Source organism: Caretta caretta, chromosome 13, assembly GCF_965140235.1.
Source record: "Caretta caretta isolate rCarCar2 chromosome 13, rCarCar1.hap1, whole genome shotgun sequence".
Lineage (NCBI taxonomy): Eukaryota > Metazoa > Chordata > Testudines > Cheloniidae > Caretta > Caretta caretta.
This window is the reverse complement of record NC_134218.1, coordinates 29,777,181-29,800,144: the sequence shown is the minus strand read 5'-3', so window position 1 is coordinate 29,800,144 and position 22,964 is coordinate 29,777,181. Positions and strand designations below refer to the sequence as shown.

General features: G+C 42.9%; 1 protein-coding gene across 2 annotated transcripts in view; it reads right to left on the bottom strand.

The window, feature by feature from the left end:
• TRPC4AP (transient receptor potential cation channel subfamily C member 4 associated protein) overlaps positions 1–22,964 on the bottom strand; it is an 81,460-nt gene that overhangs the window by 38,609 nt on the left and 19,887 nt on the right. For both annotated transcript variants that reach the window (XM_048820659.2, XM_048820660.2), the window contains exons 2-7: positions 16,534–16,662; positions 16,131–16,247; positions 8,924–8,981; positions 7,873–7,928; positions 5,951–6,079; positions 4,282–4,483 (exon numbers count right to left, since the gene is read on the bottom strand). In XM_048820659.2, the coding sequence (XP_048676616.2) occupies positions 4,282–4,483; positions 5,951–6,079; positions 7,873–7,928; positions 8,924–8,981; positions 16,131–16,247; positions 16,534–16,662 (691 nt within the window). The remainder of the gene's footprint in view (positions 1–4,281; positions 4,484–5,950; positions 6,080–7,872; positions 7,929–8,923; positions 8,982–16,130; positions 16,248–16,533; positions 16,663–22,964) is intronic.

Here is a 22,964-nt window from a genome sequence, read left to right as displayed (position 1 = left end):
TCCATGCATTACTCTCGCTTCCAGGCACTGCCCTCCGCAGCTCCCATTGGCCAGGAACGGGGAACCGCAGCTAATGGGAGCTTCGGGGGAGGTACCTGGAGGAGCAGCAAGAGCAGCACACAGAGTTGTGTGCCCCCCTCCACCTCCAGGGACGTGGTTCCAGCTGTTTCCTTGAGCAGAGCAGAGCGGTGAGGGGCCAGGGCAGGCAGCGAGCCTGCCCTGGCCCCAGTGCGTGCCGCTGCCACTCCAGAGCCACTCTAGATAAGTGGCGCTGGGCCGGAGCCTGCACCCTGAACCCATCCTGCACCCTAACTCCCTGCCCTGCGCCCCCTGCCCTGAGCCCCCGCCACACCCTGCACCCCTCTTGCTCCCTCTGGGGGCAGGCTTGGGGTAGGAACTTCGGGGAAGGGGTTGAAATGGGGGCAGGGAAGGGGTGGGGCCTCATGGAAGGAGTGGAGTGGGGAAGGAGCCAGGGGCAGCAAGGGTGGGGTGTCAGTGATGCGGCCCTCGGGCCAATGCACTAGTCCTCATGTGTCCCTCATGGTCATTTGAGTTTGAGACCTTTGGCATAGATGGTGGATTACCTGGACCAACTGCTACAGTTCTTCAAAACCATGCACAGGTCTATCACCAGTACATACAATAGCCTCAAACACCCTTCCCCTCACTGGAGCACCCAGTCCTCACTCACCACCTGCACAAATCTATACAACTCTCCCAGGACAACACAAATACAACCACCCACACACCACCAACACCAGCACATAGAATAATCTATCCTCAACTCTGAACATCCGCTGAGTCAGTGTGAAGTGATGGAAACAGATACTTGTATGGCTGAGAACTCTTTTTGTTTAAAATATCACCAGCTTCCATCATCACTGGGATTTGCGGTCTGTTACTGTTCAATTTTTGAAGTTCTCTGCCTTCTCTTAAAACAGCAAAAACACCCCCACACCTTCCTTTACAGATTACATCTGTGCAACAGTGCAGGTTTTCATCTACTAGTTTAAAATTAAACTCAAATTATGACAACCTCTGTTAAGGCCTAAACTTACTATAACCTATTAAAATAATTTAAATAAAACAAATACATTCACATCAATCAATACATTTGTTACTGAAGTTTTAACGAGAGGCAGACCACTGAACTGGTGGAAGTAACTGGCTAAGGCCCTGGAACCAGCGTTTGTTGAATTGTTAAACTGGCTTTAACAATAGTTGCCTCTTCTGCAGATGCAAAAAGAATTTTTTTTCCCCATTTCATTTTATTCAACTAATTCAGTTCAATGACCAGCTCATTCAAAAGTTAAGAAATTGATTAGGAGTTGAAAAAGCAGGAAAGCTGGTTTTTTCTCTCCAATATATTAAAAGAAACTAAATGAGAGAGCATGGTATCTACTAGCTCAAAAATCACAAAGGACATGGTGCTCAAACTATCAGTATAATTCACAACTACAGATAATACTTCCTTTGTTTAATAAATCAGTTTTAAATGCACATGGTTTTGAAAAACTTTTTTCCTCTTATATGTATAGGATATTTAAGGTAGCTTTATTTAATCAATAAAATAATGCTTTTGCATATTTTTAATTGAATTCCAATTTCCATCCAAATAGAGCTTGAAACAAGTAAAAAAACCATCTAATAAGAAATGCATTATTCACCATTTTCTAACCTAACAAGGAAATGTAAAAATTAAGAATCTACATAACTGCTTAAATAAATGTAGAGATATAATGTATCCTTCTGGTTGGCAAAAAGTACCACCAAATTTAGCACAGAGACTATATTTAGTTGAAAATCAACATGTTTTAATGATTACCAACCAATGGAGAATCAACTAAAGGAAAGTAACTAAAAAGCACAAAGGCAAAAGAAGATCAAAATCAATTATTTAAATTGAATTTTCCTGCTTGCTGGTTTAAATCATGATTAAAATCGGTACTTTAAATCCTTTCCCACGCAGGGTGGACTGATGTTGCAGCATTACACGTTCGATTTGTTTTTGTTCATTCCTATGTCAACTTTGAATAAAAGCTGCACTTTGCCCTCAGTGTAAGGCTTTCACAAAGATACATAGTATCCGGTCTTCATCATCAAATAAAAACAGAGCTGTTAGATATAATCCTACGCTAAATCTTCATCCTTGTACACTCAAAAGCCAAGGCCCTTAGTCCAAGTACCACCATTTTCAGTGGCTGCAATTCCAACAACAGCAGCATGTCAACCATGAATTCTGAACTTAGAAAAAGATTAAGTTAACTTAAAATTATATGTGAAAAATAATATTTTAGGTTTATACATTTAGACCCGGACCCTGCAAACCAACATGCAAATAGCTCACTTCAAGCATGTGCAGAGAGACTACTGAAATACTCAGATTTAAGCACTTGCAGGATCCGGGACATATTCAGTTAGTTTGCTTAAACAGCCTGAAGATTTGCACATTCACTTTAATATATCAGATGTCCTTGGATCTTCAGCCATAAGGGCTTATTTGCGGTAAAGAATACCCATTTGTCACCAACTAGTGGCACCAATCTCATGCATACATATTCTTTACAAAGAGCTTCTGAAAAGGCCACTCTGCTGCCCACAACCAGTGCAGAATGCAGCAGCATGATTGTTGAGAGGTGTAAGTAGAATCTTTTTGGCCAGCCCATTGCTTCATACTCTGAATTTGCTACTTGCAGATGTGGGCTAAGTTGAACATTTAGATATTGACATTGAAACCCCTAAATGGACTGGATCCTAATGACAAGAGCTTCCTGGAGAGTCTATATACAAGCCCTGGGCTGCTCATATTTCAAAGAGTTTCAGACAACAAAAGTGAAACCAGTTCACCTTTCCTTTGCTGGCATTTTAATTGATTACACTGTCTGATAAAGCCTAGAAGGCTCACAGTGAAGTAGGAACTTAAGATAACATTGGAGTCAGAGGTGCTCAAGGCAATAAAAAAGCTCACACAGTGGCCTCAAGTTCCAAGATGCTGAGCACCTGCAACTACCAATGCCTCCCAAAAGGCCATCAGGCATTCAACACCTCCGGAAAAAAAAATTACAAACCATCAGGGACTTTAAATGTAAGCAAGGTCTATATACAGATCTCTCTGCTATTTGTTTGAGTATACTTAATATGAGTCATCATTATACCAAAAAACTGAGGTCAAAATGTAAACCAAGATTTAGCCTAATATGATTTGAAACTGCTTAAAATATTAACTCCTCAACATTCAGTTTTATTCCAAAAATGCCAACTCAATCTGAAAAGCAGCACACGTGTTGCTTCAAGATTTCCAGCAAGAATTTAAGATTAGACAGATTTTGAAGTTTTGCCCAATATAATTTCTAGTTCAGACTTTGGTCTGGACTGTTCTCTTACAATGGTCCTCTCCTTCTGATATCTAATATAAAAGGTTGCTTCCCATAACGTGGAAAATTAACTCCTGAAACTCTAAGGAAAGAGGCATTCTAGTCAGATCATCACACCAGAGAGTCTTCAAAAGCATGACTAAACACAAGGTAGAAATCCTAGGTCCACAAATAGTGATAAATCCACACGTAGCTCTTACATAGCCCTTCACAAGCACAGCTCACTTGGACACTGTGACAGAGGTCAATGAGTTGGCTCACGGTCACAACCCAAGTTAGTTCAGGGACAGACACAGAACCTACGTTTGCTTCCGAGTGTAACGCTCCAATGCACTATGCTACCTCCTCACCAGTATGTATGAAATAGATCAAGAGTATCCCTCCCCAGGGAAGTTGTATTTTCCTCCACACTGGCATAGCAATTGGTAAGTGACTGGCCAGAACCAAAAACTGGTATTAAACATTTTTTCCTTAATGAGAAAGGGGAAAAAGACTGACATATTGCTTTAGAGCAAGATATTAGATAAAGCCACCTGACACCAATGTAAATGCTTGCCTGGATAACAGACAAGCACTGGCTACACCTATGGTACTGAGACATTATAGCCCGTCATAGCATCAAAACATCTTCCCTCCACTCTAACCATCAATACCTACTCAACTAACTTCTAGGGTGCATGTGAATCAAACTAAACTGTTTTTTTTTGTTGATAATGATAGTTTGGGTAAGAACCTACATGGAATGCAGAATTAAAGAAATAAGCATCATAAATGCAGAAGGCTTACAATATCACAATACAGAAGCCTCAGACTCTTGACAGGATGGAGAGAAGGTTTATGGACTTCCTTTTTGATTCCTCTGGACCTGTGTTTAGAATGCAAGACTCTAGTAACTGGGACACTTTACCTTGATTAACTTCAGCTCGAGAAGGACCCAAATTTTTTTTCTGCTGTGCATTTTTAGCAAGAAGCGTGTGTTTGTCATCACTCCCTGTCTCAAGCTCTGAAATTGTGACTGCAAGGATCCTACAGAAATTAGCAAGTTGCTGTTGATCAAAACTGGATACTAGACTTGCAAGATTGGGAATATCTTCTAACTGTATCATTTCCTATAGAAAACAAAACAATGCATTAATCGTTCGATGAAATAAACCAACAGTCTTTTAACCAAAAATCAACGTTAACAGAGGGAACATATAAAAATTAAAGAGCCTTTCCCAACAGAATAAAAATTGTTTTAAATTTAGTCAGACACAAGGGTAGATGGGTAGCAGAAATTCCTCAGAGTTTGAAAGGGGCTGTGAATCCCAAATCAAGGCTAAGATCCCATGTGTTCACCAATTCATAAGAGATCAAATTATTCTCAAGTCATTTTACTAAAAAAACAAAAACAAAACAGAATTGTGAAAAAATAAGCACTAAGCCAATTTTAGCTATTTTGACATTTTTATTTCCCCCCCCAACTTTTGTTGGTTTGTACCCCCATATTTATTGAAGTTAAATGCATCTAAAGATTGACTGCGCTGTCAGCTATTTTTAAATTATAGTTTCATCTGTGATAAGGGAAGATTCTGAAAAGTAATCAGAAGGAAAGTTCAGACAGCGTCAAAGCATCCTTCAGCAAAGTTAATCAAAATATACAACTTAATAATTAGTCCGAATTTACATAAATATTGAATTTCAGGAAAACACAAACCATATAACCCCAAAACCCTATCTAGGGGGCAGAAATTAGCTGGACACTGAAATCCAATTACTGTATTTCACCGCTGAAGAGATATTAGCGGAGGAAAGGGAATAATTAGGTTTGTAGCAGTGACACCCTCCAAGAAGGAATACTCGTCATATTATTCAGGGCTACCATTTAGAATTTATTAAAACAGTACTATAGACATTTTTTAAAAAAGGAGAGGTTTTGCCATTAGCAGGACTCACTGCATGAAAACCAGGGAGTAAAACTGACAAGTGTATTTTCATTGTCCAACCTACTATCTATGCTGTTTCAACTTTAATAGAACTTTTTCTCAACACAAGGAAATATTGGCTACCAATATTTTAAATATTCCATCCTTTTAAGGCAGAACAGTGACATTGCGCAAAGTCCCGAACTTAAATTAGAGAAGACTAAAAGCCACCAAATGACTGACTAACTCAAGCAAAAAGTCTCCTTTTAGGACAATTTGGAAAGCAGTTTAATCTGACATATGCATTCTTCAGTATTTAGCGATGAGAATGAAATTCCGAAAGACAAGACAGAAGTACATCTACCTTACAAATGCAACAGTGTCAAAAGATCAATTTACAACATTGGTCCCTGACCTGATTATAGCATGTAATGTGGATGAGATCTTAAATGTATCCTGCCCAAGGTTTTACAATGGTTATATATCTCCAACAATACTTTATTTGTAACACTAAATGACATGTAACAAATGGCAAATTTTCTTCAATGCATGTTCACAAAAAAAACCAAACCTATTAACATAGATGACTTTTCCCCTCTAGCACACAACCCTGAACAGTTACGCAACCACGATTATAGGAAACATCCACGATTATAGGAAACATCCACAGACCTTTTTAACTCCTAGGATATCTTCAATAAGCGTTGCTGTTTGCAGAAATGTTTTTTTGTTTGTCATCAATGTAAACAGGAACAACACAAAATCATTTCTTTCTGCCAATCGTTTAGTGACTCCTTCAGTCTAGAAGAAAGCGAGGAACGGTAAAATACACCCAACAATGGCAGGTGGCTGCACTGGCAAATCAGATGTGATAATCATATGTAGCAAGCCACTTTCAAACACTCTCTTGGTTACCCATTCGGCAAGTCCTAGAACTTGGTGACGTGCTGACCAGGAAGATCAACAATTCAGCTAATCCTCATGGGGCCTGCCAAAACTACAGGTCCCCGGGATGAAAAACTCCATTTTGACTTGAATTGTTTGCCTGCTTGGAACAAGATTAAAAGTTGCACAGCTGGATCCTGTGTTGCCTGTGGGCTTTAGCTCTCTATTGGAGCTGACAGCAGTTGCCTTAATCTCTCTTGCCTAACTGCTAACATAGTTCTCAGTTGAACAGAGTTTGCTCAAAGTTTCCACTGACTTCAATGGGGCTAGTATTTCACCCAGATCACTGGTTGGAGTAAGGTTGCTCTTTGGTTTAATTCAGTATTTTTTATTCCAGAAAATGTTACCCCAAATGCTTGAAATGCTGTCTGTTCAGAGTTCAGCAAGACTGACCATGTACTAGTGGCCGTAGCATAGAAACAAAACCTCAAGAGGTCATCGAGTCCAGGCCCTTATGCTGAGGCAGGGCCAAGTAAACCTTGACCCTCCCTGACAGGCGTTTGTACAAACTATTCTTAAAAACCCCTATCAATAAGGTATTGATCAAATGGATTAGATATCAGCATAGATATCATACCTAGATATAAAGAGAATTAATCCAGAACTGACCAAGACATTAGACAGTCTTACAATCCTGAAGAAACCCTCCACTCAAATCCATCCCAATAATCCAGAGAGGGCACTACAAATTGAAATGAGTTAAGTCAGCCAGCAGCTATTCTATGGATTGCAAATGCGCTCGTCTTTAGATCAAATGCAGCTATCAAACTACCTCTATTTTTTCCCCCTTAGGAGATCAAATAAAGAATGCTCAAACACCAGCCCTTGCCACTTTTACTGGGTCTCTGTATTGTTTTGAGAACGCTGTGTACAAATACTTTTGTAATGTTAAGAGAAAGTCAGTTTCTCTAAAATGGCTCCAACTCAGTGATTACATGCAGCATTTCATTAAAACTACTGTATTTTAAATGTGCTCTCAGGCTTGTGATCATTTATCCACTGAAGGGTTATGACTAACTATACAATATTGATAATACGTTCCTTATTGACAGTGTTTTAGTCATTAGATATGCACTTTAGGCCTCAATTTTTGAGCCAAGTTCTCTACAGACTTCTAACCTGCAGCCCTTCCTCGGCACTCAGGTTCCAGTGATTGACCAAGGATGTTCTGCATATGAATGGTCTGCAGGATCAGGCCCTAATACCCTCGGTTGACTAGGGTATTGAACAGCACACAGGCAGAGATGCTCAAATTAATGGGCATACGTTTTTCTAATTTTGATATTTATGTTTCTAAGTACAAGAGCTGAAAATAGCTCTCAGATGAGAACATGAATATGTAGACGAATGTCCACAATAGTGTGTCAGAATTACTGGGCACTCAGCTACTGCAGTAATGCATTATAGAAAGGCCTATAAATAAAACACTACTTAAACACCCAAACACAGAGAGAGGCTGAATATAGTAGGTCCAGATATGTAACCAGACTTTGGAAAATGTTGCAAACTAGAGTTGCATTATGTCTTTAAATTATGTTTTAAAGCAAATATACTTTCATTCCTGGGGTATGTGCTGCCAATGCCGAAGCGTGGAACATGTTTGTTTGCAAAGAAATGGAACAAAGTATTTTTTAAAAGGTAATACTTACACATATGCAAGTGTTGTACAATATGCTTAAGCAGTCCTTGATCAGGTCGTCACTTACTACAAAGCAAAAATAAGACACCAATTCATTACACAGTTTCCAGAACACTTAATTTCTATGCTATAATCATAGAGCATTGTGTATGACATTTTATATATTCAGCTAAACAGCCTGAAACGGATATGCAAAAAAATTAAGCTGCAATTAGCAAGCAGTTAGAAATGATTAATGAGATACCCGAGCAGTACAGTCCAAGAGATTTAATGGCCTGAGGACAATGTTATAGGGCATGCTAATTCTGACCTACATCCAACAAACATCAGTCTTCTAGTCTTTCCCTCCTCGGATTAACCGCAACCAACTAACATGGTTTCGAACAGGACGCATTTTCCCAGCGTAAACAAAACCTTTGACAGATTTTATCTTGATATTTCACCTGTGAATCTCAGTTGCTTCACTTGAGAAGTGGGGAGGATATCATAACACTTGTCCTTCTCAGAGGTATTGCAAGGACCACATAGTGTCAGGTAGACATGGAAGATGAAAAATACAAATATTGAGCCTACTGAGCTGCTCCAGCAGACAAAATGCTATTCTGAAGCAACTAGTTAGTTCACTTTGGCACACTCCCTTTATTATATAGTTAGGAAATTACTATTCATTACATGTCTGGAAAAATAGGATTTTCTTCATGACTCACTCAACTGCTCTGTATTCTAGGGACAGCATTCTGGAGGGATTAAATAGGAGCTATATAGCCACCAGTAACTTCAGTGGAAGTTTCTAACATTTGTGGACATGCCAATACCTGGAAAACAAATTTATACACTGAAAAAAATACAGACACTAACAAACTAAGCCTTAAACACATACTGACTATAATTCACCCCCTCAAATTAGAACCACAAAGAATGACTGACATTAGTTTTCCTATTTCAGGAAAAGTGAATCATTTGTTTAGTAAAGAAAGGGTGAAAGATATAAATAAATGGAGGGGGAAACAAGGAAAGATACTGAAAAACAGCTATTTAATCTTAAACCTTTATCTACTTACTTTTCGGTTTCTTTTTCTGTGTAGTAAGTGTTGGTCTCATGAGAATTTCCACTAGAAGCTGTGAAAATAAGAGAATGAACTGAAGTGTAGAGTCATTTTAACAGACTCAATCAAAAAGACACCCAAGACCCATGTTTTTTTCTCTCTAAATAGCAAGCCCCAAATCAGTCCGATTTCTTACAGAGCTACAGATAACAGTGAGGGAACTAGTACAAACATGGCTACTTCAATTTACCTCCTTTCTGGTTGCATGAAATATCATGGGGCTTGCTGCTAAGCTAGTGCTCTGGTTTTGGAGGAAGTCAGGCACTGCACACATTCCTCCTACACCTTGCATTGTCCAAGCACAAAACAGCCGAGAGAGCACTTAGCCCAATGGGATCCTGCTACTGGTTGGCCCTTTTGAACTGAAGTAATAAACATATTAAATGAAGTATTTCAAACTTACCAAAGTGTTTTTTGAACCAAGTGCCCTTTTCCACCCCTAAACAAGATCCCATTAACAGATATTCAAGGTCACAGATTGAAGTAATGCCTAGCCCACCAGATTTTAGCATCATTTCAATCCTACGGGAAATCACCCACAGTCATTGCCCTTACAACTGGAAGCAAAAAGAATTTTAGATAAAAAAAAGTTTTCCTTAACTGATTATGCTAGTTAGAGCAAGAGGATTCTCCTCCTTAACAGTGAGCAAAGGTAATTAACAGGAGAGATTTGGAGGGAGTTTAGAGAAGGACCATGAAAGGCTTTCCTTCCAGGTTCTGCACTTGACATTTCAAACTGCTTAGTGATTCAACAGTGGCGGTGATCTGCTACACATGTGCCATGTTCTCTTTCGTGCCTGAAGATGGAAGGGATTTCTTGTGCATAAAGTTCAAGTTGGTGGCTATGCTGGAGGAGAAAATTCTTGGATTGGAGCAGGAAGTAGGGATGTTACTGAGAATCAAAAAAGCTGAGTAGTTCCCAGTCAACCAGCTTCACAAAACATCAGTACTCCAGGTCCTGAAAGAATACTTGGGGGGGGGGGGGGGGGGAGAAGATTTGCCATCAGAGCTGCTATTTCTCCTACTCTCCTAGCCAAGGTGACCACCAACAGGAAGGCTGTTTTCATTGACAGGTATGTAAGAGAATGGGTAGCCAAGGGTTCGAAGGGAGGTCTAGTCAGGCTTTTCAACATTAGGTTTAGGTCCCATTTTGGGGTGGGATGTCAGGGTTGGGGAAAAAGGTTTACTATACCCCCAAGGAATCATTTTGTGGTTGGGTGCAATAGTACTGAGTATCCCTCTACTTCAGGGGTGGCCAACCTGCGGCTCCGGAGCCACATGCGACTCCTTATATAGGCACTGACTCTGGGCCTGGAACTACAGCGGCCAACTTTCCAGTGTGCTGGGGGGTGCTCACTGCTCAACCCCTGGCTCTGCAACAGGCATTGCCCCCACTCCACCCCTTCCTGCCCCATCCCCAGATCCTGAAGTTCCCTCGCTCCTCCCACTCCGAGCCTCCTGCATGCCACAAAACAGGTAATCGGGAGATGCGGGGAGGGAAGAGGAGGTGCTGATTGGCGAGGCTGTTAGTGGGTGGGAGGCACTGTGAGCGGGGTGGGGGAGCTGACGGGGGGGCTGCTGACGTATTACTGTGGCTCTTTGGCAATGTACATTGTTAAACTCTGGCTCCTTCTCAGGCTCAGGTTGGCCACCCCTGCTCTACTTGTTGGTGAAAGGCTGCTATAGCCACTAGGTGGACCCTGAGTGAACTGAGAGAGTCTCAATTTTTTTTTTTAAGAGTTACTACATAGCCTAGGAACTTTGGAAGAGTAGCAGATGTCGGAGAATTTTGCTGGGATTTACACCAAGTCTGAAACCGGAACCACTTTTGCAGGTAGAGTACGGAGTGTTGTGGATTTTTTTAAGCATAGTAATACCTCTTGTACCTCATCCGAGCAGGAGCTTTCTCTGTGTTGGAACCATGAAGGAGCCAAGCCTTGAGGCAGAGAATCCTCAGGTTGGAACATAGAGTGAGTTCTTTGTTCGGCAAGAGCAGGCATGGAGTGGACTGGAGAGAGCTCAGTGAGCACATCGCAAGTTGTGACAGGTAAGGGTACCAAGTCCTTCTCAGCCAAGTGGGGGCAATCAGTATGACATGTGGTCCTTCTTATTTTATTTTTAATAGGACTTTCGATAGTAGGGGAAACGGAGAAAAGGCATACAGAAGGTCCCAGTCCCACAGAAGAAGTGTTGCGCAGGGAGTATTGCCCCATCCCTGCTTTGGAGCAATGTCATGGACATTTCTTGTACAGGTAAGTAGCGAACAGGTTTGTGGTTGGTCCCGTCTCCCCCCCGTTGCCTTAATAGGTCATGGCTTTATCTCCCATTCATGGTCGTGTGGGAACTTGCGACAGACTGTGCACTATAGAGTTTTGTGTTCCTGGGAGATAGGCCGCTGATGGGGGAAATGCACCAGTTCCCTAACCTTAATGCTTCTGCGTGGAGGGAGGGTGACCTGGCTCCTCCTTGTCAATATATGTAATACATACATACTATGTTGTCTGTTAAGACTCATGTGTGTTCCCTTGATCAGCGGGAGGAAATGGATGCAGGCATTCCTGACCGCCCTGAGGTTGAGGAGGTTGATGTGGGAGGATATCTCCCTAGATGACCATTTGCCTTGTGTTGTAATGTCATTTAGATGTGCACCCCATCCTATAAGGGATGCATTGGTGGTGAGAAGTAACGACAGGGAAGTTGGCAGAGAGATCTCCTTTTTGCAAACATTTGCTGTGGTTTTCCACCAGTCCAGGGAGTTTTTGACCTTGGTAGACAGTGACAGGGCTTGTCTGTCCGTCTGTCTGGTCTGTAGACAGAGCTGAAACAACTCTGGAGACACTGCGCATGAAATCTGGCATGAGGTGTCACTGCTGTGCTGGCTGCCATATGCCCCAAGAGTTGGAGGCAGTGTCTGGCTGATATTTATTTGGGGGCTATTTTGTACTGTTTATGAATGTGGCCAAGGAGAGGAACCTTTGCTGAGACAGGAGCGCTTTGGTCTGTAATGAGTCCAGGTTGGCCTCTCTGAATTCCAGGTGCTGTACCAGGGTGAGGGTTGATTTCTGGACATTGATCTTCAGACCCAGTTCCATGAACAAGTCTATTGCGATATTGGTAATCCAGCAAGCCTCGTTGAAGGAGACCATCGTCCAGGTAGGGGTAGGTCATGATCCCCTAGGAGTGTAGGTGAGCAGCCACTACTGAGCAGACTTTGGAGAATACCGTTGGAGCTGATGATAGCCCGAAGGGGAGTACTCTGTACTGACAGTGGTCTTGTCCCAGGGTAAATCTGAGGAACAGCCTGTGGAACAGTAGGATTGAGATATGGAAATAGGTGTCCCGAAGGTTGAGGGCCGAAAACCAGTCTACCTGTTCCAATGATGGAATAATTGTTGCTAGAGTGGCCATCTTGAATTTTTGGGCTTTGACAAACTTGTTGCATGCTCTGATGTCTAGTACGGGTCTCCAACCTTCCTTCCTTCCTTCTTGGGTACTATGAAATAGCAAGAGAAAAAAAAATATCTTTGCCTCGTAGATGTCAAGATACTTGTTCTGGGGCTCCTAACTGGAGGAGGTGATCTATTTCTTGTTGTAGTAAACTCTCGTAAGAATGGTCCCTAAAGATGGATGGAGAAGTGTGTTGGGGACAGGGGTAGGTAAAATGGATGAATACCCCTACTGCAAATTATTTCCAAGACCCATTGGTCCGATGTTATATGTTCCCAGATGCTGCGGAACGTGGCAAGGTGGTAGTCAAATGGGTAGGATAGGTTGGTCAGCTGTAGTGGTTGAGGGGAATGGTTTGTCGACACCTTGACTGACATGTCAAAATTCATGTATGGAGGTGGATGGTTGTCACATGGAAGGCTGTGGACCTGATGGATTGCGTTTGGAGAACCTAGATTTTCTTTCTTTGAGATTTGTAAAAAGCATTGAGTTGGGTATTGGGAGGTACAGGTTTTACGTTGGGGCTGTGGCCTAAATTTTCTCTTTTGTTCAGGCATATAGATCCCTAATGAGCAGAGAGTGGTCCTGGAATCTTTACGGGTATGCAAGGATTCATCAGTCTTTTCAGCAAAGAACTTGGTGCCTTCAAAGGGAAAGTCTTCAACAATCATCTGCACCTCTTTAGGGAAGCCTAAAAGGTGTAACCATGATGCATGTCACATAACCACCGCCATAGAGATGGACCGGGACACTTATCAGCTGGATCGAGGGCTGACTGGAGTGTTGTTTTGGCTGTTGTCACTAGCTGCCCCTTCTGGACGATAGCTCGGAACTGGTCACGCTGTGCCTCTGGGAGCTGATCAGTAAAGGTGTTGAGTTTTCAATAACTAACAGTCGTCATTTTGCTGTTTAGGCTTGATAATTTGTGATTCAAAATTGCAATGTGGCAGAGGAATCGGCTTTTCTCCCAAAGAGGTCCAAACATTTCCCATCCCTATTGTAAGGGGATGATCTCATTTGGTGCTGGTGGCCCTGGGAGTTTACCGGGTCCACAACAATGGAGTTGGGGGCAGGGTAAAAAAGAATTCTGTCTCCCTAGCCAGAATGTAATATTTTTTTTCAGCCCGTTTACAAGTAGGCATCACCGATGTTGGGGTTTACCATACACTTTTTGCAGGATCCAGGAGAGCCTCACTGAAGGGTAAGGCTATTCTGGAGGACGAGGAAGAGCGTAGGATGTCAAGGAGTTTGTGGTGAGTGTCCTTGACTTCCTCCAGGGGTATCTGCAGCATGTCTGCTACCCTTTTTGCCAAGGCCTGGAAGAGCTGGAAATCATTGGCTAAGGATGGTGGTGGAAGCATGATTGTCTCATCTGGAGAGGAGGAAGATATATTAGTTCTCGGTGTAACCTTCTCATATCTGTTCCTCCATAATCTCCTCTGGACATTACGAGGTTCTGGATGCCACAGCCAAGGGAGAACGTCTCAGGGACTCACAGGTGAGGCTGGAAGCCTGAGAGGTGTGGGGGCGATATGCCACCCAGAGACCCCAGTAGGGCCACTCAAGTGGTGGGATAGAGCTTGGTGGTCGTGCCCATGGCTGGCCATATCATGGTGGCGGTGCAGCAGGCTGAGGGTATGCCTGAGGAGCCTCTTGATAATGGGCATCATAGAGAGCATGGGAGGAGTGGTGGGAGATGACCTCCTCTGGCTCACTGTCTGATTTGCCACTATACAATGGCAGGTGCATGGCAGAGTACCGGAGAGGATTCCCACACTTGGAGAAGACTCGGTACCAAAGTCTTGGTGCTGACAAGAGGAGACTCTGGTTTAACAGATATCCTGACATCTCCTGAGTGCTGGAATTCCCTGGAATTGAATCGGACCGATCCGGTGCTGTTGGTGGTACGGAGGAAGTCAGGGATCTTGCCTGCACCGAACGCTCCAGTGCTTGCTGGCTCACTGATGATGGTGCTGAAAGTACAGTGCGTACTGGAAGTGTCTTCTTACTGGTGTGCTCCCTGATCCTGTCTTTTGTCAATGCATCTGAAGAAGTGGGTATTCACCCACGAAAGCTTATGCTCCAATACATCTGTTAGTCTATAAGGTGGCACAGAACTCTCTGCCGCTTTCACAGATCCAGACTAACATGGCTACCCCTCTGATCTTTGTCAATTGTTACAGTTGGGGCTTGGTGCCTGTGCCCATCAGGTCTTTGAGCGTGTCTATGGTACCTGCAGCTCCAGACCCTCGTAAGCTATAGGTACCAGGCTTGGATGGTCTTGGAGCAGACACTACCGAGCTTGCCGGAGACCTTTTGCAGCTAGCTCACGGCTCACTCTGGAGACTCACTGCTCTCTTTTTTAGATGTACAAGAGGGGATTTCTTTGACCCATAGTTCCTGGATGTTGAGGCCTATGGGGGAAGACTCATGCCTTCTGGGTGACTCCTGGCATGGACCCAGAGAAGGTTGGAGGGCTGTCTCCATCAGGATGATCTTCTGTCTCAACTCCCTATCCTTTTGAGACCTGGGTTTATTAAATTGTTGACAGAGACCCACATTCTGCAGAATGTGGTTTTCCCCCGAGGCAGCCTATGCAGCGAGAGTGTTTCTCTGCCACAGGGATGGCCTCCTTGCAAGAAAGGCACTTCTTGAAGCCTGGTGAGCTGGGCAAATTCTGTTAGAAAAAGGGGTCCCCAGTAAAAAAGGGGGGGAAATAAACAGTTTTTCTGTTTTCAAAGAGAAAATAAAGAGAAAAAACAATTAAGACTGAAGGAGATTAGCATTTTTAGTAGTTAAAGAAGTTAATGATCATGAACAAACTGCTAATTGCTGTGTCTCTAGCCAGGGGCAGCTGAGAACGAACTGAGGGAGTTAGCTCCCATGTGCTGGTTAGCCTTGTGGAGGGGCACAAGGAGGACACTGCACATGCAGGTCGAATGGAGAACTTTAGTAGTAGTGTCCGATCAGTTGCATAGGGACACAAACACACCTACAGTGAAGCATCCATAGGGACACTGTTCAAGAACTTCTGGCCTCAATCCCCAATTCTGCCCCCACTTCCCTACCACATAGCACAGAGATCCTTGGACAGAAGACACTTAAGGAGTGCCCAATACCATTTGATTAGGTTTTTGTTTTTCGTTTTTGTTTTTTTGTTTTGTTTTTTTTGGGGGGGGAGGGGGTTTGCAGAACTTTAAGTATCCAAAGTATTGTTAGCATTTTCTTTTTTAAAGTGATATTTGCTTCTTTTCATGTTATACAAGTTATGTATGTAATCAGAAATCTATTTTTTTTTAAACTTAGTCTGGTATCTGTTTATCATTTCCAAGAATTTAGCAATTTTCTTAAACCCCAAGGAAATATCAGGCAGCAATGTAAAAGAATATCATCTTTGTTATGTGCCCAAGAGCCCGAACAGAAACTCACCAAATCTTTTTATACCACATGGAAAAGAAAGTCTCTTGCTTTTGAACACGTAATATCTTGGAAAGTACTTGCAAACCAAACTGAAAGCAGACGTAATCTTGTGGTGATTCTCTTATGAAATCAAACATATATGACAGTACAACCAAAGCTTCTAATCATATGTGATTTGCATTTATAGTCCCTCCAAACTGTTTGATTTAAAGACACTTTTCCCATTTACTCTCGTTAAAAGCCTCAGAGGGTTTCTCAACTATAGCCACGGTTAACAAAAACCCCAAACACTTACATCTACTCCTCCAAACAAATCAAATGTGTAGGTGTTTGGGAAAGTGGATTCTTGAGCAGCTTTTCTATCTTCCGTGACAAACGCCATGGCCTCCATTGAGAGAAGTGGAGAAATTTCCTGAGAAGAAAAAAAAATGCCACCACCACATTCAGTCAAAACACTAGCAATGTACAATTTCTGTAACTGCCCTAGAATAACTGGATGATCATCTGATGCCTAGTTGTGATTACATGCCTCTTTATTTATTCCACTTCACAGATGGGCATTACTCCATATGCCCGATTTCAAGGACTGAAGCTACAACTGCATGAAGTCAAGTTTCCCAACATGCAACAGTTGAAGAGACTGGCTTCCAAGAAGCAGGGTGGTATTTCAGTAGAGTCAGTGACTGAGTATAGATTACCTTGAGGATGCTTTGGCACTGAGAGAAGTCGCTGTTCGGATGGCTGTTCTCATATAGTTTCTGCAACAGCAGGGGAATTCCATTCCATTTTGCTTGTTTATCCCTTTCCTTTAACAAGGCCTCAGTGATCTACGACAAGGGAGAATACCATTGGCTTTCAGACTAACATTTGCTTACCCCTTCCCCATACTGCATGCCACCATCAGGTAAGCTCATGACTCACCATTGTTATGCTCCCAAATTTGGTGAGCTCTCGCTTATTTTACTCCATTTTAACCACTGAACGTTTCCATACAACACAAACAAAGGAATAATTGAAGGGGTTCTCTAATTTTAAGGTAAATAAACCATAAAAAGGAGAAAACAAGAATCTATATTTGGGTACCAAATAAGATTATTCCAGCACAAACAGAGCAAGAGAACATCCGTACCAGAATACCCAATAGTAGAGATCAGCATTTCGCCTCTCAAACCACTGGTCCAGGACCAGCGTCTGAATAATCTTACTGATCCTGAAAGGGTTCATACTGGTTTGCCAAGGTGTTGTAGGCATTACAGGATGAGAGATCTTTGTGCAAGGGTGTCACTTAGTATATTAAATATTTCTTTCCACACTTATGATATTGTCTATAAAATCTCAGTAGTTCCATTACATTTAGTAAGTTCATATTTCTCCCTGTGAGATTAGTAAAGCCAGCATCATAAGCAGCTCCTGTTTCCTCTTTCAGGAATTACACTGGCCCAGCAAAGTGGAGAGAAGGTTGGAGTTAAAATAAAATTAGACATAAAGGCTCTACCAACAGCAAGTAACAAGGAAGAATAAATACTCCCCAAAAGTCCTCACCACCTCTTTAGCTGAAGTGATCCACACTTCCTCAAAACTTTGGAAGTTCCCTCCAAAATGATGTACCAACACTGCTTTGAGCATTGTACTTAATAGCCTTGGCTCAATAGGTGGGAGGATCGACAGCCAGGGAGATCAATAGGAAAAGAAGGTTAGTGACTTTAGAGGTAGCCTGAAACAGTGAAGCTAAATTCTTGCCGCTGGAAGGTCCTTTCTATTTGTATAGGTTTTCTTTAGTCTTGTCTGAAATCTGATATCATAAGGCTCCCCTTGATTGTGGATACAAACAACTGTTTTTAATGTCAGAAGCAACACAGGACAGATCGCTTTGCAGATAACTACAGCAAAAGATTCATAGTGAAGATGTAAACAAACTACTGAAGTTTTGTGGAACTACGAGAGATTTTCTAGTCATCGGGCAAGAAAAGTGACAAAAACAATCCAATGAAAAATTAAATTAAATGCCCTCTGTGCTTAAAAGATTATCAGTTACCATACTGCCTTTGATTCACCCTCTCCCCAGAAGAATTCAAGGGAACATGAGCTACTGAATGCTAGACTCATTAACACATACAGAGCGGAAATTTCAAGCTGCTTTCACAAAATAAAGAAGAGGCTGCTAAATTTACGCTGAAATTCAAGAGTGGGAGAGAGAGGATTCAGATAAATAGAGCCCTGCACAGATACAAAAATATGGATCCGCAGTATTTTACCTATATCCACATCTGCACCCAGCAGCAACAAGCTGTTTCAAGAGCTAGCGAATGAGGGGGCTGGGGGGGGTGGGGTCTTGAAGGAAAGAGGCATCAAGAGGGTGGGGACTGGGAGTAAGGGGCAGCACAGGGGCGGGGTCTCGAGGAGACAGGACAGCGTGGAGGGAGGGCTGGGTGAAGGGGCATTGCATCACATGCTGTTCCTGGGAGCTTGCGAGCGACACACAGCAGCAGCTCTGTGTTGCACCACAGTGGGACAGAGGAGTGAGGCATTGGGGCCCTGCCCTCTCCAATCCCTGTGGCTGGGGGTGGGCCCTGCCGCCTAGGAGCTGGCAGGCTGGGCCCTGGACTGGGAGCACGTCCAATGTTGCCGGGCCGGGCCCTGGTGGGGACGCTGGCGCTGCCCGAGGGGCTAGAGCTGCTGGACAGGAAGCAGCGCAGCGAACAAGTGCTGGAGAGCCCCGACTCTGACCTGCCACCCAGCCACTGGCTGTTGGCCCCAAGCACTTTGTGCCCCCTGGGCTGCCCGAGTCGCCGCCAGGGAAAAGAGCTTTGCGTGGTTGTATCCGCATCCGATCCACTATCTGCAAAAATGTTCTGCATATGCGGGTATCTGCGGATTTGCAGGGCTCTTCAGATAAACTAGATAGAAAACAATGAGAGGTCACGAGAGAAATTTAAAACCATCCCAGGTGATGCTCAAAATTCCTTAAAACAGTTGTTACAGTAAGTTCCTGGCATTAGTTTATGACTCAATATTTAGTCTGAGATACATTTAAAGACACCTATCAAAGGCTCTAAGCACCTTTGACCTATGTTTAACATACATACTCCAACTAGTACCCAAAACAGTAAACCCAGCATCCTTCCCAAAACCAGTGAGACAAGATACCCAACACCCACACTGAGCCCAAGAGACGGCCCTTAGCATACCCCTGCCTCTCCAAAAGCTCAGAAAAAAAGATGGACTTTGCAGCAAACCTAGGTTAACAGAATTAGGCTGTTATGGACTGGTTTACTGGCAGGAGGGCCACTGGAAAATGAATTCCAAAGTCAGAGGCCCCTCAGATCACTCTGTCAGCAGTCCTTCAAAGTCACCAGTCCACAAATCCTAAAGTGGTAGGCCAGAAAAGCAATGCCCTACACTCAACGGCATTTCTGTTTGTATGCAACGCAATAACTTTGGAATTAATCAGATGCAATTTTCAAAAGTTTCAGGCATGAAAGGGCAGAACTATTGATTTTGATGGGGGCTGGGGGAGAGACGAGAGAGAAAACCAGAAAAGCCTATTGCCACAAAAACCAGGGGTTTTGATTTTCACTAACACCAACAACAATAGGGTTCTGACCAGAGAAAGAGGGGCCTTGCTATAGTGGGGGAGAGGGCCCAGCTGGCTGTACAGCTTGGCCTATATAAGCAATTACGTATTCAACCCTCTAGTAAGTTAGTGCTTTTCATGACCCATTTGAATACTGTGGTAGAGTCCCAGATTCTAAGCTGTTGTTTTAATGAGGGTAGCAATATCTTATACCTCTACCTATACATTGCTCTCTTTCTTTAGTGAAAAGAAAAGGAGTACTTGTGGCACCTTAGAGACTAACCAATTTATTTGAGCATAAGCTTTCGTGAGCTACAGCTCACTTCATCGGATGCATAAAAGTGGAAAATGCAGTGAGGATGTTTTTATACACAGACCATGAAAAAATGGGTGTTTATCACTTCAAAAGGCTTTCTCCCCTCACCCCACTCTCCTGCTGGTAATAGCTTATCTTATAAGCTATTTGAAGTGATAAACACCCATTTTTTCATGGTCTGTGTGTATAAAAACATCCTCACTGCATTTTCCACTTTTATGCATCCGATGAAGTGAGCTGTAGCTCACGAAAGCTTATGCTCAAATAAATTGGTTAGTCTGTAAGGTGCCACGCGTACTCCTTTTCTTTTGCGAATACAGACGAACACGGCTGCTACTCTGAAACCTTTCTTTAGTGAGTCACCAACATGCTCCTGTCCCCATTGCGCAAGACTGAGCATTAATTGCACTTCAAGGAGTAGAAAAAGGGCCTGCTTATGAAATCAAATTTGTTCAGGGATATAAGCTTCTTTTCTTAGTAGTTCCTTTTTGCTAGTTATGGCAGGAGGGACGACACTCAACAACAAGAGGCTGGACAGTGTTGATTGGTACCAACAGTGTCAACTTTCCTTTGTAGGAAAGCCTAAAGAGCATTGTAATCCGCTACACTTGAGTCAATTTACAGTATTGTGTAGTAGCTAGTCCAAAATAGAAGAGTGCTGTCAAAAATTGAGTCTTATATAAAGACCTTAATCCCAACAAACCAGAAATGGAAGGGGGGCGGGGAAGAATTGGAGATAACCCTATCTCCTTAATCTTGAAAGTCTATGAAGATTCTGAATGAAGTTTGATGCAGATTCCAGTTGGGATGCATAGCAGCAGAGAAAATACAGATCTTCCCCAGGGTGGACTACTTCCTGAGTGGATGGAGCAGGGAGGGGAAGTTCTTGGCAGGCTGTGAGGGTTTTTTAACAGGGGCAGTGCCCCAAAATTAGACACACCAGGAAAACACCAAAGATCTCCCAACTTAAATTGGAAAAAGATGGAAGGATTTCAACAGTGTTTAGGTATCTCACGAACTAGGACCTGAAGAGTGGAGGCAATGGATGCTCGAAAGCATATATAAACTGCACCAAATGCACTCACCGTGCGAAACCTTCTACAGATTCTCATTTCTAAGTCTCTCAATTCCAGGAGAAGTATATGCCACAACAAAGAGCACTTGCTGGAGAGTCTGGAATGGAAAGAACCTTTACTCAACTCAATACTACCAGCTGTTTTTAAGAGAGTTTCCAGAGCCCCCCTGCCATTACCAAGAAGGAACTAGTCACAAAAAAGAGTAGGAAGCAAAGCTTCCTAGAACCTGGAAGCGGAGGACTCAGTATCATCCACCGCAGCGTGGTCTGTGAATTACACCTTGCAAATCTAAATTACTGTATTGAGCACTTCCATACTACGACAGACACTAACATTTTTACATACAAAAAACTACATTAAAATCTACCATAAAAAGAACATTACAATTGCTAATTCAAGCACTCAAGTTACGAAATGCCAGAATTAAGGTTTCCCATGCAACCTTCATTTGACTCCCTTGTGTGTATGCATTATGATACACTCTAATTACAGGATCGTAGTCTATTTTTCCCCCACAGCACCTGTCTCATTCAATTCACAGGATGGACTGTGTTCAGAGGCTTCCAACCTGCTAACCCTTATGCATATGATTAACTTTGCTACCATGAGTGCTCCCACTGACCTGGGCATGTTGTGATAACTGGGCCTATAAATTTGCCCTAATTGTGAGCTCAGCCGTGAGGAGTATACATTCATAAAATGTCATAACCACCTATAACAACAAATGTTGATGGGAAAAAGTGAAAAAGCAAGACAGAAAAACTGAATTAGTCCAAACAAAAAAGGCCTACAGCTATAACTCAAGGACTGTTTTATGGAAAACAAGAGAAGTGTAGAAACAGAAATCAGTAAACCAGAACTAGTGTGTCAGAAATTAGGCCTAACTGGTGGACACCATAGTAAGGGGAATGGGCTATTCCACCCATCACTCCCTTTAAGGACCCAAAAGAAAGACTTTGGGGAGAAAAATTGGCTACTGGAGTGAGCTTCACCATCAGGACTTACACCCCCACCATCTCTTGAGACCCCAGGCCTTGTTATCCTCATCCTGAAGGATGTCCTGACCAGACCAGGCCAGAAAGAGGATCCAGGTGACATTGCCACCTCTGCCAGCTCTGGCTGAAATCCAACTACTACCTGGGATGTGAGATTTCATTCCCTCCCGCCGTCCTTTTCCTTCCCAACCTTATTTCTTCTCTTTTCTCTCTCTCCTTCTGCCTTCTGTTTAATAAGAATCTGGCTTAGTCATCCAAGACTATATATTTTGCAACACTGCTGCAAGCCTGTGACCAGAAAGAGGCAGCTAAAAGCAATACCCTAAACAGCCTCATCCTGGAACAAGTATGCCAAGTCTCCATGTGCCCATCCTAGACACTACAGGAATATTCCTACTGATACCCTTGCCAAATTTCAAGTTTTCTGTGACGAAGCTAGAGCTTCTCAACAAAATGGTTGTAAGATGTTTTTTCCTAACCTCATTGTGAGAAAAAAGCTGAACTGTTTTTGCTGAAGTTTTCCAACAAAATTCAGCCTGAAGCAGACATCTGGTATGAAAAATTTCAGCCCAAACATTAAGTTTGGCTAAGTTTAAGCAACTGAAAACATGGTCTTACAATGGAAAATGCTAGGCAACCTTAACTAGAGGTGTCGCTACCAGCACGACCCATAATACATTAGATAGGAAGAACAGTACAAAACGAAGCAGCTAATTCCTGAGACTTGCTGAAACTTTGAGTGTTGGAAGCTGCATGCCCGCAAAATTGTTAGTAGAAAGGTTTCGGCTCACAAGCTATGCGGATCTCACAACACTGCTGTGGGGCAGAGGCTTACCCTGTGTAAGGTAATTACAACCAGGTAATTGCCACTCAAATACTTCCTGAACCTCCCTTCCCAGCTCTCTATAATCTAAGGCTAAATCTATACTAAGGAGTTACGTCAACCCAGCCACATCCCTAAGCAATGTAATTACGCCAACCTAACTCCTGGTGCAGACAATGCAGTGATGACAGAAGAACTCTTCCATCAACCATTGTTGCCAAGAAGGCCAATGGCATTTTGGGATGTGTATGTAGGGGCATTGCTAGCAGATCGAGAGACGTGATCATTCCCCGCTATTCGACATTGGTGAGACCTCATCTGGAGTACTGTGTCCAGTTTTGGGCC